At 41.7% G+C, this 21,206-nt stretch overlaps 1 protein-coding gene across 1 annotated transcript; it reads right to left on the bottom strand.

Moving 5' to 3' along the window:
• Positions 1–1,133: 1,133 nt before the first annotated feature.
• Positions 1,134–20,788, bottom strand: mapk4 (mitogen-activated protein kinase 4). Its single transcript, XM_030060926.1, has 9 exons — positions 20,424–20,788; positions 16,732–18,416; positions 15,904–16,079; positions 9,950–10,094; positions 7,820–7,902; positions 7,584–7,662; positions 6,960–7,185; positions 5,769–5,922; positions 1,134–5,150 (listed from the first exon to the last, which is right to left on the bottom strand). The coding sequence occupies exons 2-9, from the start codon at positions 17,105–17,107 to the stop codon at positions 4,191–4,193; spliced, it is 2,199 nt and encodes a 732-aa protein (XP_029916786.1). The 5' UTR covers positions 17,108–18,416; positions 20,424–20,788; the 3' UTR covers positions 1,134–4,190.
• Between the last annotated feature and the right edge of the window lie 418 nt (positions 20,789–21,206).

Below are 21,206 nucleotides of genomic sequence, written 5' to 3'. Positions count from 1 at the left end.
AAGGATTTCCCTCTTTGTTACCGTAAAGTCGTGCGCATTCGTAGTTACGGTAAATCCCGTTATTATATTGTCTCTGGTAAATATGGTAAATCTATGGTTATTACAATTAGTGTGTATGCCTGAAATAATATAAATATTAAATTTAATTTAATTAAATTAACAGCTGCATACTGTTGGTAGCCACTGTTGTGGTCATGTGTAATTGATGTCTGTCTTGCAGCATAAATAAGCCAAAATGCACATACAAATTACACTGTGCATGTTTATTCAAATTAAACTCAAATATTTTTGTTTTGTAAATACATGTTAAGGGGGAGAAAATTTAAATATGACAGTTTTGGAAACTATTCACATATGGTCACCTACAGAAGCAAGAGTTCCTCTTTTTAGACATCCATATCAGCTTAAAAGGAAATCAAAGACATTAGCGATGTATTTATTTTACAACACTGCACTCTTTGTGACCAAGATGTACAGTACTATCCACTGTAAGGTCCTTAACTTCATGTATTACTCACAGGTGTTATTACTTCCTGTATTACTCACAGGTGTTACAGCAGGTTTTTAATAGGTCTTTCTGGGCGGAGAGCTACAGTGAAGCAGAGATATTCACATGCACTGTGTAACAATGAACACTAGGGGGAAGCAGAGGTCATGACTTTTGTTTAGTGTGGTTTGAATTAGACACTGAGGTTAACCTCAAATTGCTATTGAAAATCAAATTTGGGATAAATGACTCCCTTACTATGTTTTCATATATGCATAGTTATAGACAGTTGTTTTGAATTTTTTTTATTCAGTGACAGTGACTTTTTAGATACCCTCTTTGTTTAATTTGAAACATAAATAGTCACTGTGAGTCAGTGTACCCACTGACTGCTGAAACAGATTATGCCATTCATTTCTGCCAGTTGCACGCCCAGATTCACTCTAAAGGTCAGGTGTATCCAAAGTCTGCTAAATTACATTTAAGAGGTCTACCCCATTTCTCGCTGTAGTGCTGGCATGAGCAATCAAAGCCAGTCAAACTGAATATAAAACACCTTGAAATGACTAGTGTGAGCAGTATTTTATCCAATACTCATCTATCCTTAGCAAACACACAGAGACAAAAAAGAACTCATATCAAAGAATAGTTTTAATAGTGTTTTATTACATATTTTTCAGCAAAAACGAAAACTGCAAAAGGAGATATGTCTATCTTTATTGACCATTAAAAACCTCACAGTTCTTCTCCAGTGAAAAGCCGAAGCTTCCTTAAAGCATGTGAGTACAAAAGAAAGAAAAACAAAACCCACTAACATTTAACTGGTTCACAAAGTGACACATAGTAAAAACATCAGTCTGAGCTATTTTGACAGTTCCAAAAGCCATGCAGGAGAGAAAGAATATGTTACATTCAGCAAGCTGGAAGCATCGAGGTGTACTGAGGCACATTTTCTACATTACTCACACACTTTAAAGAAAGTACTTAGGCTCAGCAACCATATGTGTTATTTTTGTATTATATGTCACTGATATTATTGCTGGCTATTATGTTACCTGCAGAGGAAAGTGTCTGATGCAAAATGTGACCAGACCTGTATCAATAATTAACTAAATTCCTTTCAATTAGCTTGCCTGGAGTACTGAATAAATGACTCTGGAGCAGAGGACAGACAAAATTTGCACATTTTGCTTAATCAAACAATAAATGCTTTTGTCTTCCTTATGGCCAGTTAATCCAGCAACCCCATCCGGGTGTGGCTGTGACCACAGACATACGTTACTGAGTGAAACTGATAATGGTATTGTTTCATGTGTTACAGAGGAAAACAGGCCCGCCTTCCTGACTGTGCTAGTGAGTCAAAATCATTATGTGCTTTATGTCTGTTGCAAAGAGTTAAGAATATACCTTGATTTGATCACAACAGCTTGTACTGTTAACATGTCTCACATTAAGTTTACAGTATGTATGGCTCAAACCTTTAGGGAAGTCATACTATGTTGTGCAAATGATGATCTGCTATAACCTGTGTACACTAGCTGGCTACAGTGTGTATAATAGGTGTGTTTGTTGTGAGATGGAAAGAATCCTGAGGCTGTTATTACTTATGGTAGTAAATAATTTACAAAGACTGGTACTCTTATATGGCTACAGCCATCCAAGTGTTCTGCATGTAGCTTGTATAGTTGGTGGTTACAAATGGAGTGGTACAATACAGTTGGTGCAAACCAATTGAAAGATTGGAGCATAACTCTGAATGGGCATGAAATATTGGACTAAAAGACAATTGGCCCTTTGTACAAATGATGGATAACTTCTTTTGAGGTGTTGTAGCTGTGTTGGCAGTGTTTCCTCGACATCTCTGTTTTGTGGCTATGGCCCTCCCTTGCTGGAGCCCCTGCTCTGGATAGCGGCTCTCAGTTTGTTTTCTATGTAGAGCCAAAGTGTAGCTTTACAAGTTAAACAGTGAGACTTGGAATGACTTGAGCCCACAGTTTGTGACTGAATACTGAGTTCATGTTAAAATAAAGAATATTGGGCACTGGGGATGAAACTTATATTTGAAACTGTATTTTTGGCACTAGCCTTGCATGAGTGTTTTGATGCCATGTCTATATAGCCACTATCACTTTTTATTAACATTTGGATGAGTGTGGTAAATTCTACATGGGCTTGATTGATAATGTATTAGGCACAGGCCAGCAGGTATGTAAAACCTTTATGCAGTAATACATTGCATCTGTTCTGAATATTGATATGATTACCTTGGCGAGGAGACATTGGATGTTAGAATAAGGGACATTCTGAGGGTCTACTGTCTAACAGTCTGGATAGAAAAGTATTTCAAAAATATATGCTTTTTATTTTCCATCCCATATATGTATATGGTTAATACTTAGAAGCACTAGGTATGCAGCATGTCAATTGTTCTCTATAAAAGTTTGCAAAGGAATTACATTCTCCAAAGGGTGTAATAGTGCTTTAAAATATACTGTATGTCCCATTGTTTTGCATTTAGCCTATTCCTTTCTGTGGCTAAAATATAATTGAGCAAAATGGAGACAGATATATAGCTGACTAATACAGAGGCAAACAGTATCTTTTCAGACACACAGTAAGAATACAGAAGACGATGACCTCGTTTGGTGCATCAGGCAGACAGGATTTGCACTTACGTGATAGTTAAAACAGCTCACCATCAAACTAAAGCCAAGTTTGCTCAATAGCTATAATTATCACATACCACTCCACATTTAAGCAAATTAAAACACACTCGACATTAATGAAAATTTGTGCTCCAGCAGTCAGCAAAGACTATTAGCAACAATTATCTTCAGAAATAATACTATAGCATTAAATATAATTACAAAGTTTTGGATTTTATACAAGGCAAACTGCAGTGACAGTGCTCTATTAGTCACTATGGGAGCATTAAAACAGTGAATAATATAACATCAGTATTCTTATGATTGACCCAGTGGCAGATAATGACCAGCTGTTTATCAGTAAATACATTCAGACTCCATGTTGTGTCTATAAGAAAAAAAAAATCAGCTGACAAATAAAAGAAAAATTCTCTTGTCACTTATTATTTGGTGAATTTCAGTGGCAGAAGACTGTTTAACATTTGAAAAAAATGACTGACTGAACCACAGGTGGGCATCATGTTTAGAAAAACAGATCTCATGAAAACTGAAACCAGAGAGGTAGTGAACCCTCTCTGCAAGTTATTGTAATGCAGTACACAGTAGGCCGACCTATCAAACCGACTGCTCGCTGTCAGTCATTTGCAGAGGTTTTTTTGTGACAGAATAAGTCGCTGTCAGTCAAGTCAAGCATATCTTTCCCTTGACTGGTAATAGCACACCATCACTATCACAAGGTAATAGAAGAACTCCTTTGTATGCTGCAAATTTGAGCACTCTTTGTTACTTTGAACTGCAATGCTTTTTTCACCTCTCATTTTTATTGCCTGAAAGCACCTCTAGGCAAAGCAGCAGAATTTCACGTTCAAGTGAGGGTTTTAGTTACGAAACGTGCCATTGCAATAGACCCTGTACCAAGACTGAGACTCAGGTCTAACCTATAAGCAGCATAACCGTATTTAGTAAATGATACCCACCATGTAAAATACTGTGGGCATTTGGAAATGCAATCAAGTACTACGCTGTACCTGCGGTGGCCTTGGAGCTGAACTTCAACATCACGAGTTGGGAGTCTGTGGTGGTGGAGGCCTGTGCTCTGGAAACCTGGGCACCCTTCGATTAATGTGTGCCGGTTTGCCTTCTTCTTTCCTCCCTCCTTGTCTTCCTCTCTTTCTGTCTACCTTCTCCTCAGTCTGCCTGCACAGTTTCAGTGCTCGAGAGATAAACACATCCAGATCAAACAGCTTCTGCTCCTCTTTGACAGGAAGTGACTCCAAGGAATCATCATCGACTGCTTGGAAGTGGGATGAGGTGGAAGAAAGAGGTGGAGACTCTCGTGGAGGAAAAAGAGGCGAGGTGGGAGGAGAGGTTGATTGAGGTGACCGGGGGGGAAGCAGGGAGGTGGGAGATGAGGGTAGGAGCGAAGGGAGAGAGTTAGAGGAGGAGGTGACAAAAGGAAGAGGGCTCAGTCTGTCATAATCAGCCGACGGGTGCCCAACACCATCTGAGTATTGCTTTAAGACTGGAGCAGGGAGGTCAACTGGGGAGAGGGGCAGAGGGGGAGAGGAGGTGTAGCAGGAAGGCGAGAGGGGTTCCGGTGGAGGGCTGGGGCTGTGCGAGTGGAGACGCGACTGGGTGCTCTCCACCCAGCGAGAAATCTCCTGGAACAGATCCCCTGTTTCCCCCTCCTCTTCTTCTTCCTCTTTCTCCTCCTCTTCCTTTGTCTCTCCGAGGTCCTCCATGCTGCCTCCTATAGGCTCAGCGGGGACCGGCAGGTTGTTACTGTTGCGTTTCCAGTGAGACAGATCCAGGATCAGCTTAGGCTCTGAGTAGTGCTGCGGCTTGCCCTCCCTCCATGCAATCTTATCCAGGTACGAGGGAGAGCCCACTTTGTAGTCACAGGAGCGGCCACAGTCTAGCTCGGCGTATCCCATACCACAGGCCCGATCCAGAGATGGGTGGGAGTTTTCCAGAAAGCGTTCTGCCGAGCTGCTGTGGGAATATTTACGTGGGTCAACCTGTGCAGAGGGGGTAGGTGAGAGGGGTAAGGCAGGATGATTAAGGAGGAAGGTGGAGATAAGATTAAATTTGAATTATGCTGGGGAGAACTGCACTTCTAGCAATTTCAGTTTGTTATCTGACATCAAAACATTAGGTTCAAGACAGGCATTTAAAAATGTTCCATTAATTCTATGGGTTATTAGTCTTGGCATGGACCTCATGCTTTTTATCCTTCCTCAGCCTCATCCTTAACATTAATAAACAAAGTGGTGTGCCCTCCCATTTAAAACTGCATAGTCTGCCTTTAAAGAAACAAGGTCATTACTGACAAGAATATCAGCCTCTACCAGCCCCTACATCGCATTTTGTGACACAAGATTGGATTTTGCAAAAACAATGTGGCATTATTCAGCAACAAATAAGAAGGAAGGAGCTTCTTCCAGCTAAAACCGTTTCACAATAGAAGAGGATGAAAGGAGTGAAGAGCCTATGAAAAAATAATTTCTAACATTTTTATCCTCTTCAGTAAAAAAAGAGCAAACAAATGCACACTGAGTGATGCCAAGCACGGAGGGTGGACAGGATCTAACAACCTCCTTCCATAACACAGGGTTTATGGAAAATGTGCAGCCAACCTGTGCTTCCTCTAACAGTGATGTGGAAGTGGCACGGGGGTCCCTCTGCACCTCCTCGTCCTCGGTGGTGTCTCCCAGGTCAGAGGCGATGCGGCTGGGGGGCATACAACGACACCCACCCCCCGACTGCCGCCAGCACACATCTGTTGACAAACTGTTGTCATACCCGGAGAAGGGAGTGGATTAATTATTTGGTATCTGTCTTAAATGCAGAAAAAAATCTGTTTTTTACTTGATGTGTAGTTTCTTAAATAATCTGAAATAGAAATAGAAATCAAAAATCCTGAAATGTATGTCCTGGAAAATAAGTTTGTTGTGCGTATACAAGAATATTAGTTGTGCCCAGTCTCACTTGCTTTTTTTCTTAAAGCAATACTGTATTTCACTTTCCATGAAACAGACTGACCAAGGGATTCACCTGGTCATTGACAAGGTACAGCTTAGTAAGGTGGTCCTAATACTCATCTAATGTCATCATACACGTTTCTGAGCAGTAAACCTCCAATGTTTGACTGGAGGGTGAATGAATGTGTGATTTATGGCCTCTGCCAAAAATAGTTCAGCAGGACTGAAACCATAGAAACACTTGTAGGTGTCACCCGATGCTTCACTGTAGTAGAACTACAAGTACAGTACAGTAATGTAAGAAAATCCAGTGAGATTACTGTTGAGCCTCTCACCAGCAGTTAAGGGTTTTGAAATCTCCAAGTAAAAAAAATGTGAGACTGCACAACAGTTTCATGTTTGTAACCCACAGCAGGTAAGCCAAGTGTTTGTCTTTATTAACCAAGTGGCTGAGTGACATCTTTTTGATGCAAGGTGCCACTAGTTTATTTTATTAGAAATTACTAATATGGAGGAGACTTGACTGTGAACTAGATGTGAAACAGCAGCCTGTTATCGAGAAATAATAGACCCAAGAATAGCATCAGCGGCTAAGCAGACAAAGCTGTGTAATACAGGTTAAAAAAATTGAACACAATGCAAAATTACAGTAAACCCATTTGTAATGTAGAATTTTCAGTACAGAATCGTGGTTTTCATTGTAAGGACAAATTATTGCATCTCTCGAGAACTGATATCATGGATGTTGCACTAACCCTGTGAATTGAAATGAGATATAAAAAAAAATGGGCAAACAAATAAACCGTCCAGCTAAACAACCAGTGCATAAATATTCAATCTACCCACCTATCCCAGTGGATGCTGGAAGCCTGACTGTTGCTGTTGCTGTGGCTGTGACTCTGCTCAGTGATGAGGCTATCCTCCAGTTCATCCTCGATGCGAAATGGATATGACGAGACGGGCTCGTCCTGTGGACAGGAGTACTGCTTGAGGAACGGGTGGGACAGTGCCGATTTTGCCGTCAGACGATCCACAGGGTTAAAGGTCAAGATGCGCTCCAGGAAGTCCACAGCTGAGTGGAGGGGAGAGAGGGAGTAGGTTTGAGTTAGTACAAGAGGTATGGGACCGGGGACAAACTACATACTACATTTAAATGTTTCAGAGATAAAAAGCAGCTGCCATTAAGTATATGGTTATTTTTTAACCTTTCTATAGCTCATATACCCCTGCCATTCATTTTTGTGTCACACAAAACGGCAGCGCCTAACCTCCACAGCCCTATTTTTTTTATTGTCATTCCTTCATTCTTCTCATTCTCATTGCAGTTTCCTCATGTCACAGGTAAAAGAAGGTCCTGAGTCCTGTCTTCCCTCTTTTCCCCCCTCTTCACTCCCTCCTTTTCTCTCATCCTCCTCCTCACTGCCTCACCTTACTCCCCCTTCCATCACGCTGTCCTTCCCCTCCACTCACCCATAGCATCCACTTCAGGCAGCAGCTCAGACAACGTTTTTTTCACTCTCCACCCATGATTGACATATGAAGGCATCACCTGGAGGAGGATGAGAGGTAAAAACGTGAGCTATCATTCTAAATGTGTGAGGCTTTTTAGCATCCTTTGGATTAGAATATTGAGTTTTAAACATGGCTGCCATGTTGCTGTACTATAATATCCACATTTCTTTCAGGATAAAAGAATGAGGCATCACCTGTAGGAGATCCTGCCTGTCCTCCTCTCTCAGCACAGGTACCGTGTCAAGAATCAGCTGCATCTGCTCCAGCTCATGAGCACCTGAGGAGGGGGACAGACCAATCAAACACAAGCAGGAAGAGATAGAGAACCAATTATAGCTACAATCAAACAAAAATACCTTGTAAAAAAAAAAAAAAAAAGGATGTACAATAAAAGTAGAAATACAGACAGGACAAAATACATTAAGTCCACAGTAAATTATTTTCAGTTACATAATAAGTCTATTGTCTATTAACCTAAGACTGTAAAGTAAGATAATCACTTTAAATGTCACAATTATTTTCCTATTATTATTCTTATTCTGATTTGTAAACTCTGCTAAGCTCTGTCACTGACTTCATTCACACCAGCAGGGGGTGCTCCAACAACACATTCACCTCAGGGAGGGAGGGACACGATGTATTTCAAACAAGATGAGAATGCGTGACCAACGTCCCCTCTGCTGAACTAAATGTAATGGAAAATCCACTTTTGTAAACTCTCAAGGTCAAGTGAAAAAGCAAGGCAAACATCTCTCACATTCAGTCTGTCTGAAATTTTAACAAAATGTTCCTCTGGGGACACCAAAGAACTGATGGCACCATGTCTCCTGCTGGAGAGAGCTGGTGGAGGTCAGTCCATGCTGTCGGGAGGAACTACATCTGCTTCAGACAGCAAGCATTTCTCTATCGTCATTGTTATTCTGGTCAGGCAAAGAAATTGCCTGCAGTGAGAGAATAAAGTGTCTTTGGTGGAGGACACTCTAGAAACAGAAACTCTTCTTAGCTCACACTTGACGTCACCCTTCTCGTTTGAAGCAGCTTTGTGGTGCACATTTTGCATCTTTGCCGGATCCAATGAAGTGATTTTAACTTAAGTTTGATGGTATTTTCTTACACAAGCAACACGTTTTTTAGAGTTTGGTGGTTCAATGATATAAAGCTTGTAGGAGTAAGAGACTAACATTTCATATAATTGTGTCATCAGCTGCATACAAATATTTCTGTCAACAGGGAGCAAAACTCCAGTGTTGAAACTCTGGCACCCAGGCACAATTAGGGCAGATATTTTGGCTGGTTTGGCAAGCAGCTAGCTGGCTACTGTCTGACAGGCTATGGGCCACCTCATCAATAAAACCTCGTTTTATGAGACATCATTTACACCAGGGCATAGATGGGAATCTAAATCTGTTTGATTCTGTTGACAACCAGAGAGTTTTTTTTTTAAAAGGGCATCAGTCACATTTCAGTTATAATAATTTGGGTAACTTTACATCAACATCTTTTGCTAAGTTATACCAGGATACTGAGAAATCTGATTCTGCAATGGAAAATTTATTTAGTCCAGGACACACATGGCTTGTATCCATTTAGCTTGTATCAGAGAAATCTGATACTGCTAACCAAAGGTAAACATTGGTGATTATTTTTGTGTTTTTCAAGGGCCAAATGTCATGACTCTAGTTTACATTTCAGAGCCATAGACATTACTAAGCAATATTATCCCCTTCTGTTTCCTTTAGTCAGGACATGGGATAATTAAAATGAAGGTAACTAAGTATTTTTCCTCACTTTCACTCTGTTTTGGTCTTTTTTTTTTTTTTTTTTTGGCATGAATTGCCACCGCCACCCTCCTATCCACACAGGACAGGTGAGGTGAAACGTACCAGGTTTAGTAGGACTTTACTACATCATCATATCGTTAGTGTCCTCTAAGGACTGTGCATATCAAATTTTGCTTTTCAATCGTCTCTCATCTTTAATTACTTCAGCAGACAGATGTCACTGCCACCCAAGAGTAGGTAATATTTCCTCATGACCCTGGAACCAAGCCAAACTATCAATAAGCCAGCAGATGTGTCAAAAATGTCATAATTACCAGGAGGTGACTGGAGAAGTCAACCAGTTTTTCTCAATTACTGAAAAGACGACTTTTTGAAAGGACATTTCTGCAGGGTATTCCTGATGCAATGACATGTAATTGCGTCAAATCATCTAAGATCAATGATGTCAGGCAGCGTGGTTCTACCCCAAGGACATGACAGGATTATTTAAAAACAAACTATAATCCTATACAGTGGAGTCTCAGTGCATTTACAGATGGGTACCTGCAAAGAGCATGCGTCCAGTGAGCATCTCGGCCAGTATGCAGCCAGCGGCCCACATGTCTATGGCCTTGGTGTAGTTGTTGGGGGACAGGAGCAGACGTGGGGAGCGATACCACTTAGTCACCAGACCCTCAGACAAATAGCCCTGCAGAGGCAGAAAGGGTGAGAGGCAGGGTGAGAGATGGAAAAAAAAGGAGAAGAAGAAGAGAGAGAGAGAGAGAAAGCGATGGGAGGTGTGCTGTACTTATTATTAATGATTAGGATGCAACAAAATGGGTACAGTGATACCATTAAGGGGCACAAATTCATCTATGTGGGTGTGAGCAGTTCTGTTTATACGCAATTACAATCCATCAGCCATTTCAAAGGCAAACATATGCAATAGGTAATATTCACTACAAAAAGTAAAACTGGGCTCAAAAGAGGATATTTTGATTTAAACCTGCAGAGAATTCATCATTTGTAATGTCAGCTGCGTGAAGACTAAAAACTGGCCTCTAGATATACACCACACATATCCTGATGTACAAGTAGAAAACCTTCTCCTCTTTCCCTCTACCTCCAATTACTGAGTTTCACCGGGCCTTTGATGCTTTGGTTTGCTCCGCTGTATAAAAGCACACTGCCTCTCATTAATACTGCTCTGACAAGGCTCACGTCTGCCTTACTTTTAAAAGGCTGAACTACAACAGATACAATATATATTTCTGCATATGGCCAGGAGCCACAGCCAGGCATATAATAAGACGCATACCAACCAAGTATATTATATAGTCCAATGGCTTTTTTTTTTTTTTTTTTTTTTTTTTTTTTGCTATAGTTGGCACTCTCTTTCACTTTTATCCACTCAATCAACAAAATAAATTAAATATACAGATAAAATAATGCTTTTATAATACGCAGATTCCTCACAATATACACAATACAAAGTGCCAGGAAAGGCGAATCTAAACAGGTTTTCAGTTTTCAGTTGCACCTTGAAAGAATCAACAAATTGGCACTGGCGTACACCCTGAGAGAGAGAGAGCACTCCAGAGCTTAGGGCCAAAGCCTGTCACCCATAGTGTGTAGCCTGGAAGGAGTGGAGAGTAGATGGACAGCAGAGGAAGGCAGCGAGCATGTGTAGGTGTGTTGGGATGGAGACGCTTGGATAGGTAGGGAGGGGCTGAGCCATGGAGAGATTTATAAGCAAGAAGAAGCTGCTGAGGGGTAGAGGTGATGAGCTCCCTGGACCTCCTCTCTCCTAATGTCTCTTATTAACACATGTCCTCTCTTACCATCCACTTACCACTTGTTCTCTTTGGCCCTCTGCCCCTTCCATGTTCTCCTTTCCCCTCTTTCCATTTATCGTCCACCCCTCCATCTCAGGTACCCCTCACGGAACTTTTGCACCCCTTTTCAGTCCTCTACTTCACTACATTCCCACCTACACTTCTCTCTCTCTCTCTCTCGCTCTCTCTCCATGCCTCCTCTGCCCTCTCTCTACCTTGTTTTCTGTCCTCTCTCTCCCCCATCCCTCTCTTTCCCCCCTCCGTGCCCTCTCTCCTTGTTCCCTGTCCTCGGCTGCATGCCAATAGATGACGGAGCAGAAACTGCCGCTCAGTGTGTAATGATGTTAAGACAAACATCCACACCCGACTCCTCTTTCTCTCTGTCCCGTCCTTCCTCGCTCCCTCCCACCTTCCCCTGCCTTACTCATCACTCTTCTTCACATTCTCCTTGCAGTTCTTCCCTTCTTGATTTGCAGTTCTATAAGTATCAAACCCAAGAGTTTTAACAATGTAATATTATGTTACTGGAAAAGAAAATCATATTTAAAAAGTACTGGACACTGTTTTGAACTGAGAAAGATGAAGATTCACACTCCAAGCCCACTGATGGACACATAGGGACGTCATCTCAACTTTCATTTTGGCGCGGTACTTATAATAGATTTTCACTGGTGCAGGCCATCATATTCTGCTCTATGGTTAAATGTCTACTGTCGTTCTCTCCTTTCATTTCTCATTTCCCCTCCAACCTGCTCCTCCAGGTATCAACAGCCCTTCTTTTCTCCTCCCTCTTCTTTATTCTCAACTTCTCATGGGCACAATTGTTTCTCCTCTCTATTATCATTACCAACTATGCCTCCTTTCCTTGCCTTCCTTTTCTCTTCACACTTCAAGCCTCATCACTCTTTCCATCACCCTGCTTACTTCACCTTCTTTCTCACCTCTATCTCAGCTTCCTCCTTCTCTTCTTGCCAGTTAGTTCCCTTCTGTTCATTTTAACTTTTATACTCCTCCATCCTTGTCTCTGCCTCCCTCCCTTGCTCCTTTCATCCCACCTTTTTTTCTTGCTTTTCCTCCCTCTCTCCCTTTTTTCCCTCCCTCTCTCCACCTCTTCTTTCTTTTTTGTCCTTCACTCAGGTCATGAATAATTTCTGGGCAGATGCAGGGCTGTCTCAGTAGGTGATGAGTTAGATTCAGACACATAAACACATACACATGCGCATACACACACACACACACACACACACACACACACACACACACACACACACACACACATACACACATACACACACACAAGCACTAAGCTCCAGCCAGTATCGACGGTAAATAACCTCAACTCACATCACAAATAATGTTTTCGCTCTTTCTGTTTTCCCTCTCTCTCCTCTCAACCTCTGTCATCTCTCTTTGCCTCGGTAAATGTTTGTCTTTGTTGTCAGAGAAGCGGCACTTCTGGACAGCTCGTCAAACAGACGGCTCTGCAAAGTCATAGTTCCCTGACAACACTCCCGTGACCACAGGCGGATGGTATGTGATCAAGGTGCTAGGAAAAGAAAGACAATAAGATCTCAGGAGAGAGGCAGAGGGGATTTTGAAAGCAGTTAGAGTGAGGTGATGTGAATCAGTGAGGGGAGAGTGCAATAAGATCCGGGCTCATATTTCCTCCCTGTTCCTTCAGAGCAGGGGACGTGTTAGTGTTCATAAACCTAGACAAGCACGTGTAACTGTCCAGCATGGTATTACGGCAGTTTTGATTTACATAATGATAAGACAGATAGTGCTTGCACATGCAACCCAGGCATCTGCTTGGTGTCAACACTGCATCACAAATAGCACCGTCATCATCTCACACTTAGCACCAAATATACACAAGCATAAATAATGCTAATGAACAGTGACAACCTGTGTTACTGCTGACTGACAGATAAGATTAAGTTAGGCACACTTTCAAATAACTAAATCCCAGTTTCTCACTAAAAACAATTCAGGCCTTATTAATACTGTTGTCAGTCCGGTGCAGTCCTTTAAAATTAGCAACAATTAGAGCGTAATGTGCACATGGGCCTCCTGTTTGTCATTTATGAATTCGTGAAGGCTGGTACATGTAATTAGGGCAAAAAAGCCTGATGCATACAGTATCTAACCAAAGTAAAATACAATCTGGGCTTTAAATACATATTGTTAAAGCCCCGGTTAATATGCATGTGTATATAGCTTATGCATAAAATATATGCAAACACATGGCTTTTATTAAACAAGAGGGACTTGCTGGCTTGTTGAAAGCCTCCCTCATCATAAACACCACAACCAAAGTATTTGCAGTGTAATTATGCTAATTATGCTTGTTTACAGCTCACACATACTGTCAGTCTGTGTATTAACATATCAGCCTCAGTTTAATTGAAAAAAATAAATAATTAAAATTCATCACAACATATCAAAACATAAATAAAGTCCAAACTGGGAGGACTGGATTTGTAAAATAAATTTAAAACTTAAAATTTGAATGACTCATAAAGCAAAAAAATTATTTAAAGTTTTCTAAACTTTCATGAGGGATTGCTGCATCTATCTATCTCTCTATCTATCTATCTATCTATGTGTCTGTCTGTCTGTCGGTCTGTCTGTCTGTCTGTCTGTCTGTCTATCTATCTATCTATCTATCCATGAATCATTACTGTCTCCGTTCAGTTCAGCCCTGAACATTCTGTTCTCACTCACACAGAGCACAGTAGGTATAGGTACACACTGTAGCAGCGTAGATACACAAACACATACACACGCACAAACACATGCATGTGAATCCACATCTGTCTGTCTTTCTCTCGGTCTTGCTTTGAGGAACAGAGAGAGTAAGGAGAGAATTAGACACAGTTAAACAAAACAGTAATGTAGCTGTTTTAGAAATCTGCCCTATTCTGGTGTGGGATGCCATGTTTCTGCTGTCCCGTACAACCCAAACTACAATCCCTCTCTCACTCTCTTTCGTGCACTCTCTAACCTCTCTACTCTGTCCGTTTCTAACCCTTGTTCTTTTTCTCCACCTTCCTTTCTCTCTCCCTTTCCACTTTTCACCTCTGAGTTTTCTCCCTGTTTCACTTCCTCTCACCCTTCCATGACTCAATATTTCTCACCCTCATCCTCCACCCCCTGTGTCTTCACCCTGTTGATGCTTAGTCCCCAGCTCTCAGCTGACAAAGCTTGCCTTTCACAAGAGCTCCACACACGCACACAGACACACACACACACACACACACACACACACACACATATATATATATATATATACACACATCCTGCCCTGCTAGTGTTACAGTATTACTCTAGGTTCTTTGTCCATAATAAAGCAGCACAATGGAGGACTAAATTGTCACATTAATCTCTCAGAGCTCATCATCCACAATGGACAGGTTAATCATAGAGTTTGATTAGTGTCCAGCTTGATACCAAGGCTGCAAAGATGATTTTAAAAGCAGGGTTGGAACTAGAGAGGAGGCCTGCTGTGACAAACACAGGCTGACAGCGCTGGTCATGAGGATGTGTAATAGGATGAGCCATCTTTGGCTAAGTTGTAGAGTTACTATTTGTTAAGGCTGCAATTTTCCAATCAGTGATCCAGGAGATGATAAGGTGGTTGTTTCCATATATGCAAAGGTTAGAGAGACTAAGAGAAGGCAGAAGATAATGAATGTATGTGCGCTCACATGCGTACAAAAGGAAACAAGGCAAGAGCACACATGCTGTTTGACATGAATGATGCAGTCATCCCTTGAGCAAAACTGAAACAATCGCGTAATTTTTAAAAGCCAAAATGCATCATGTCTCCAAGTTTTGTACAAATCAGAAATCAGATGTCGAGTTTGACAGATATATGGACGGACAAACACAATTCGGATCATGGATGATCAGTTTAATCATAAACTGTATGTAAACCTATTGATTTTCTATGGAGTCTTCCTAAGCAATATCCCCTCCACTGCTAGGCAATTTTTGTGCCGCTGTCTGATAACGACAAAAGGCCAGGGTCTGGGAAGCCACTATCTCTACCCTGATAAAAAACAATGACAGAGAGCAATAACGTTTAATATTATTCTGCCTATATTCATCGATCAGCAGCAGCAGCCCCACTTTGTTGGCAGACTGCCCACACAACCTGAAAAATAGAAAGAGGAGAACAAGTCTTCACTGACTTCATCAACTTCACTGGCTCTGTTCTTTGAATATATCACAATTTATGTTAATGGTTTACTATACAAATAGATAATTCCCCAAAAAAAGACACAGAAATTGATTTTGGGAAAGGGAAAAGGGAGTCTCAAAATTAAAAATCTTGCTCTGTTGCAAAAAACAATACAGCCGATAGCCTAACAGTGTGGACAAAGGTCTAAAAGCTTTTAACTAATTACTGTAATATATAACTTAAATAGAAACATGAGGCAATAGAGAAGACTAACAGGATGCTCATAGGTGTTTACATGTTTTCATGTTTGAACAAATGGAAACAACAGCAGCTGTCTTGATGCTTAATATTGTTGCTGATATCATTTTTGAAGAATGATGAAAGAGGTTGATGGAGAGATGGAACCTCTCTGTAGTGCAGGTGAGAGGTCTGCAATGTTTTTGTGCAGATTTAACACTCTGCACATGTTGGTGCGTGTGTATGGTGTGTTTCACTCTTACCTTATGAGAATAGTGAGGGTCGACTATCCTGGCCAGCCCAAAGTCTCCTATCTTGAGCAGCAATTGGTCTGTGTTGATAAATATGTTAGCAGGCTTCAGGTCTCGGTGCAGAACGTTTGCTGAGTGGATAAACTTGAGCCCCCTCAGCAGCTGGTAGAACAGCAACGTAGCATGACCTGTCCGAAGGTCAGAGTCAGTAATTGCATATTTATTTTTTGCTCATTAATTTGTTATTTAATTCATTCGAGACATGTTTTGTGAAGGACTACATAGATAAATAAGCATGAACCGTAAGCTCCCCTATTGTACAAAACTCATTAAATCCACTACTGTATTCAAGTCTAAAACAGATCCTATGTAATGTTCAACAGGAGGCCCTATAGACCTACAGAAATAACAGATATTAAGTAAACTTTGCTTCTTGATTTATATATATATAAACAAACAGTTGCCAAACCAAATAAATGACAACTGTATGTGTGTGGATATGTGTGTATGTGTATTTGCAATCTTTTAATGCCTCAATTCTGAATTTTACCTATCTATTCACTGATTAACTTATTTCATGTCCTTTGATCACACGCAGCGCTGTACTTTTATCTGTCACTGTTTTTATTATTAGTAGTAGTAGTACTATGTGTTGATGTTTTTTACTGTGTTTGTATGTCTGTCTGTGAGAAGAAAGCCTTCTCACTGGCTGCAACCCAAATCTACCTTCAGGTACAAATAAAGTTACCTTACCTTACCTTACCTTACTTTATCTGATTTGATTTGATTTATTTTATTTTAGGGTGAATTGTCCATGCATTTCCCTTTTGCTCCCCGTACCTGTGGATAAAGGTCCTTGTTCCAGGAGCCGAGCCAGATCTGTCTCCATACACTCCTGGACGATGTAGATGGCGCTGAGCAGGGTTGGGTCTCGGGGTAGCGGCTGTCCATATGGAGCCAGAACCTCATGGACCCGGACCACGTTCTCATGGAGCAGTCGCCGGGTGATCTTGACCTCCCGCAGGGCGTGTTTTACCGACACAGTGTCACGCATCACCAGCTTTTTAACCGCCACGCGCTGTCCAGTACGCTGGTCCACCGCAGACAGGACCAGGCCTGTGACTCCGGTGCCAAGAGGTCGAAGGTCGACAAAGTGACCGCCGAGGTCAAAGCCATGGAGGAAGAGAGGAGTGTTTTGTCTGTCTTGTCTGGCCATGGTAGCTCAGACTAGAGGTGTGATGGAGATCAATCAGGTTTCCTCAAGCTGGATGGATCCCCAAAAGCTCTAGATTAACAACACCTTCTTATTGTGTTCTGCACACAACGTTGCATCTTGCTGATGAGTCGACAACCCCAATCAGAACCCTCGTTTTTCTTTGACTAATCAGTGCATGTGGATGTCTGCTTTCATTTAGACAAGACTCAAATTTGCATTCAGCATGTGAGCTAGAAAATAAATGACTACCTTCAGGCCTAAGAAGTTTCTTCATGCATTCTCTCCACCTCCTCTTCCAGTCCTTGTGTGGGCAGATCCTTGCTACATCAAGCTTTTACTAGGCTTTTACCAGCCATTCACTGTTCACGTGGACTTCCAAGCCTGAGGACACAGCATGCATCCCATATGAAATTACTGGTGTGGTGCGTAGGGCATGGGAGCACTGAATATCAAAGGGAGTCTCAGAAAGGATCGAAATAAATAAAACCAAGTGGGCAGAAATCAAACATTTGGTTTACTCAGTGTTCTTATGGGTATGTGTTTAAATTGTAAGAAAAACAACTGCAGGCAAGAAGGACTGTATAAAAGTGACAGCTTCTTCTCCCTCCCTTCAACATTTTCCCCTTGTTGCTCGATGTTGATGCTGATTATATTTGTCTGTCCTCCACAGATGTTTCTAGATGCTGCAGTCTGTTGCAGAGATGCGCGTCTAATCTATCTGTGTATCTTCTTTAAACTCAGATTGCTATGATAACAGTAATAGTCTTATTAATACTATCGAGGGCAGAGGTATCCATAGCAACAGCCCTTGGTGTGGCTGATCCTGCTCTTACGTGTAGATGCATCATGGGACGACAGGCGGACAGTCAACTCTCCTCTGCACTCCTCTCTCTCTGTGTATGTGTGTGTGTGTATGTGTGTGTGTGTGTGTGTGTGTGTGTGTGTGTGTGTGTGTTTCACTGTCTCTGCTCTGCTGTGTTTAAGTGCTTAATCCTCATTGACCAATCAAAGCTTTTGATAGCAAGGTAGAGAAAGGGGGGCGGGGTTAAATTACAAATTAATTACATTTACTGAGAATCTGTTGGCTCCTCCTCCTCTTCCATGATCTCAGTCAGTCAGACAGACACACAGACAAGTTCATCTGGAGTCGCTTGGACTGTGGTCAAATCCTGGAACTGTGGTATCCTGTATGTGCAAGTGTGTGTATGCGTGTGCACACCGGCATACGTGTGCACACACATTTAATCCCTCAGTAATCTGCTTCCTGTTGCCTTCTCATGAGTGTAGGGATTTCAGCAGTCCCTGGTCACTGTGGAGAGATACCGCTATTAGCTCACACATCTGCTGCAACTGCTGCTACTGCAAGGGGGGAGGGAGGGGGAGAGAGGGAGAGAGGGAAAAGGCAAAACAGGAGGAAAGAAACACAAGGAAGACGAGGGCAAAACCAATCTACACAGAAGCAGAGCCTGTGTGCCGGCCCATGACATGATTGTTTAGGATGATATTGTGTAATGCTGAATGACCATGAAGCCTAATCTACACAAGCAATTTAATGCGCTTACAGAGGATAATCACATCAATACAATAATGTCTGCATATCTTCTATACAAAGCTGCTGAACTGTTGACACTCTTATAAGGGAGAAAATTTGAATGAATGAAATAGATTAACAGGGTTGTATTTTTTTTCAATGAAAACAATCTAGTTTTGACTCTGCTAATCTTTTCTAAATTAGGAAAGATCATACATTACATAACACTATCTCATAGTTTTTATTCTAAGTAAAAGGGGCCACGTTTCCCTTTTATTTAGTTTACATCAGCAGTGTTACTCATATACATTTATTTTCAAAAAGTTAATTCCAGTCGAGTAGGATACTTTGGTCATCTTTCAAACCTGTCAGGAAAAGCACAGAGTTCATCTCACTGCTTTAGATAACTGAGCTGTAAGAGCTCAAACAAACATCTGTAAGCCTGTAAAAATACCTATCTATCTATCTATCTATCTATCTATCTATCTATCTATCTGTCTGTCTGTCTGTCTGTCTATCTATCTATCTATCTATCTATCTATCTATCTATCTATCTATCTATCTATCCCCTTGTCAACAGCTTGAAGTCAGGTTTGGTTCTCAGCTGTGTTTTGTAATTAATTAAATAATAATTTCACACCATTCCCTCCACAATACTTGAAAACGGCCTCTATGCTGATAAGGAATTACATCTTACACAGATAATGCATTTATGGCGTTTTTCAGCAAAGTTATTATCTTTGCACTGTATCTGTGTGCAACCTCACAGTCAGGAGTGCACTTCCAGCCTGACTTGTCAGTGTCTGTCAGTGCATGACAGAGAGAGAGAGAGAGAGAGAGAGAGAGAGAGAGAGAGAGAGAGAGAGAGAGAGAGAGAGAGAGAGAGAGAGAGAGAGAGAGAGAGAGAGTTGACAGTGGTGCGGGGTGGGAGGTGCAACACTGGGCTAACTTTATAAATAATGCATAACCACTGGAAATGGCGCTTGTTGTGCTCTTTGCGCGTCTATTATCCATATATCTTAATCTTATGCAACAAAAATGCACACTGTTAATCCAAATTATTCACCGTGTCGTTGAGTGGGTTGATGAAATGGTTTAATTTGCTATTTTAGGGAGTTAATGGCATACACACGAGCTTATATGCTTACAAATAGATTATTATCCTATTGTAGGGGAGTAAACATGATATTTGTGGGCGGACTAGACACTCTGCACTTGTTTTAAATGAAGATGCTGCGAACAAATCTGCACTGTTGGTGATAGTAGATGGGGAAAGAAAATCTCTATATCACTGTACACCATTGTCTCATCCCAGCTGACTGGCTTCTCATGGTATTTTTTTTTTCTAAACAGGTTTACTTTATTTACTTATCAAAACAATACAATGAACAAAGCTGTGGGCAATTATAGTTGATGGGAATAGGCTGCACCCCCCTCTGTACAGTGGCTTCATGCAGCTGCCTTTGTGTGCCTACATACAGTAGTAACGCCTGTGTCGGAACAAAAACACTCAGCCCCTGTAGTGAGATTAAGACGCAGTTATAAATACATCTTATCAAAAAGGCGATCACCCCCAATTTTCCAAAAGTGTACAAACACCCAAAACAGGCCAGAGAAACGGATCGGGCTATTCTTGTTTCACCCAAAGGCTACACGTTTCTCTCTCTCTCTCTCTCTCTCCCTCTCTATGTGTCCGCATATCGACTCTCACACGGCGGACAATAAATAACAACAATAGAATAAAAACTACACGCAAAGATAACAAGAGCAGCCAGCAGCACTCACCGGAGCGTTGTGTGCCGCAGCCTGCCGTCCACAAACAAAGATCCGGAGGGGGAAAAGATGTGAGAGATACAGTCCCCACACACACAAAGAAAGTGCAACACCACATCTCTGATTCAGATGATAGGAGGACAGCCCATGGTTGGCACCGGGGGCGATACGCCGGGCTAAGACGCGGCTGGTGAGCCAGTGGTGCTGCTTACTGTGGGCGCCTGTCCGTCCGCTCCGCCTCGCAGCCTCCCGGAGCTGAGGAGCGGAGTGACAGGGAAGAGGGGTCACTGTGTTTCAGCTGCGAAACTGTTGGCTGCACCGACACCCAGCTGACTGGCTTCTCACTGCACCACGGATGATGAAGTATCCATCTCTCTCTCTCCCCCTCTCTCTCTCCCTCTCATACACACACACAGACACTCTCTCTCTGTGCCTCCAAAACCATGATGCAAAAATTAATGAATTGATTTATGGAATTTTTGAATTGATTCAAATCACAGAAGTTAAGAATCGTGATTCTTATTGTGAATCGATTTCCCCCCACCCCATCTTAAAACACCCAACATGCACTGTGACTTCCTGCATTATCAGCACCATGAAACACCTGCGTGGCCCCGCCCCCTCTTCCTCCTGTCAAGCTCATAAGACAGTTAGGCTGTTTGCTCACCAGCTCACTAGCAAAACCGAAAAGCAAGATCAAGACAAAAAGTGGACAGTGAAAACAGGTTTTTTCAAGACAGGTGGGAGATCAAATACCTGTTTGCAATAAGGATAAACCTGTATATCTCATATGTG

This window comes from Myripristis murdjan, chromosome 9 (assembly GCF_902150065.1).
Source record: "Myripristis murdjan chromosome 9, fMyrMur1.1, whole genome shotgun sequence".
NCBI classification, from domain to species: domain Eukaryota; kingdom Metazoa; phylum Chordata; class Actinopteri; order Holocentriformes; family Holocentridae; genus Myripristis; species Myripristis murdjan.
Note: the sequence above shows the minus strand (reverse complement) of the source record. Positions and strands in the feature narration are given on the sequence as shown.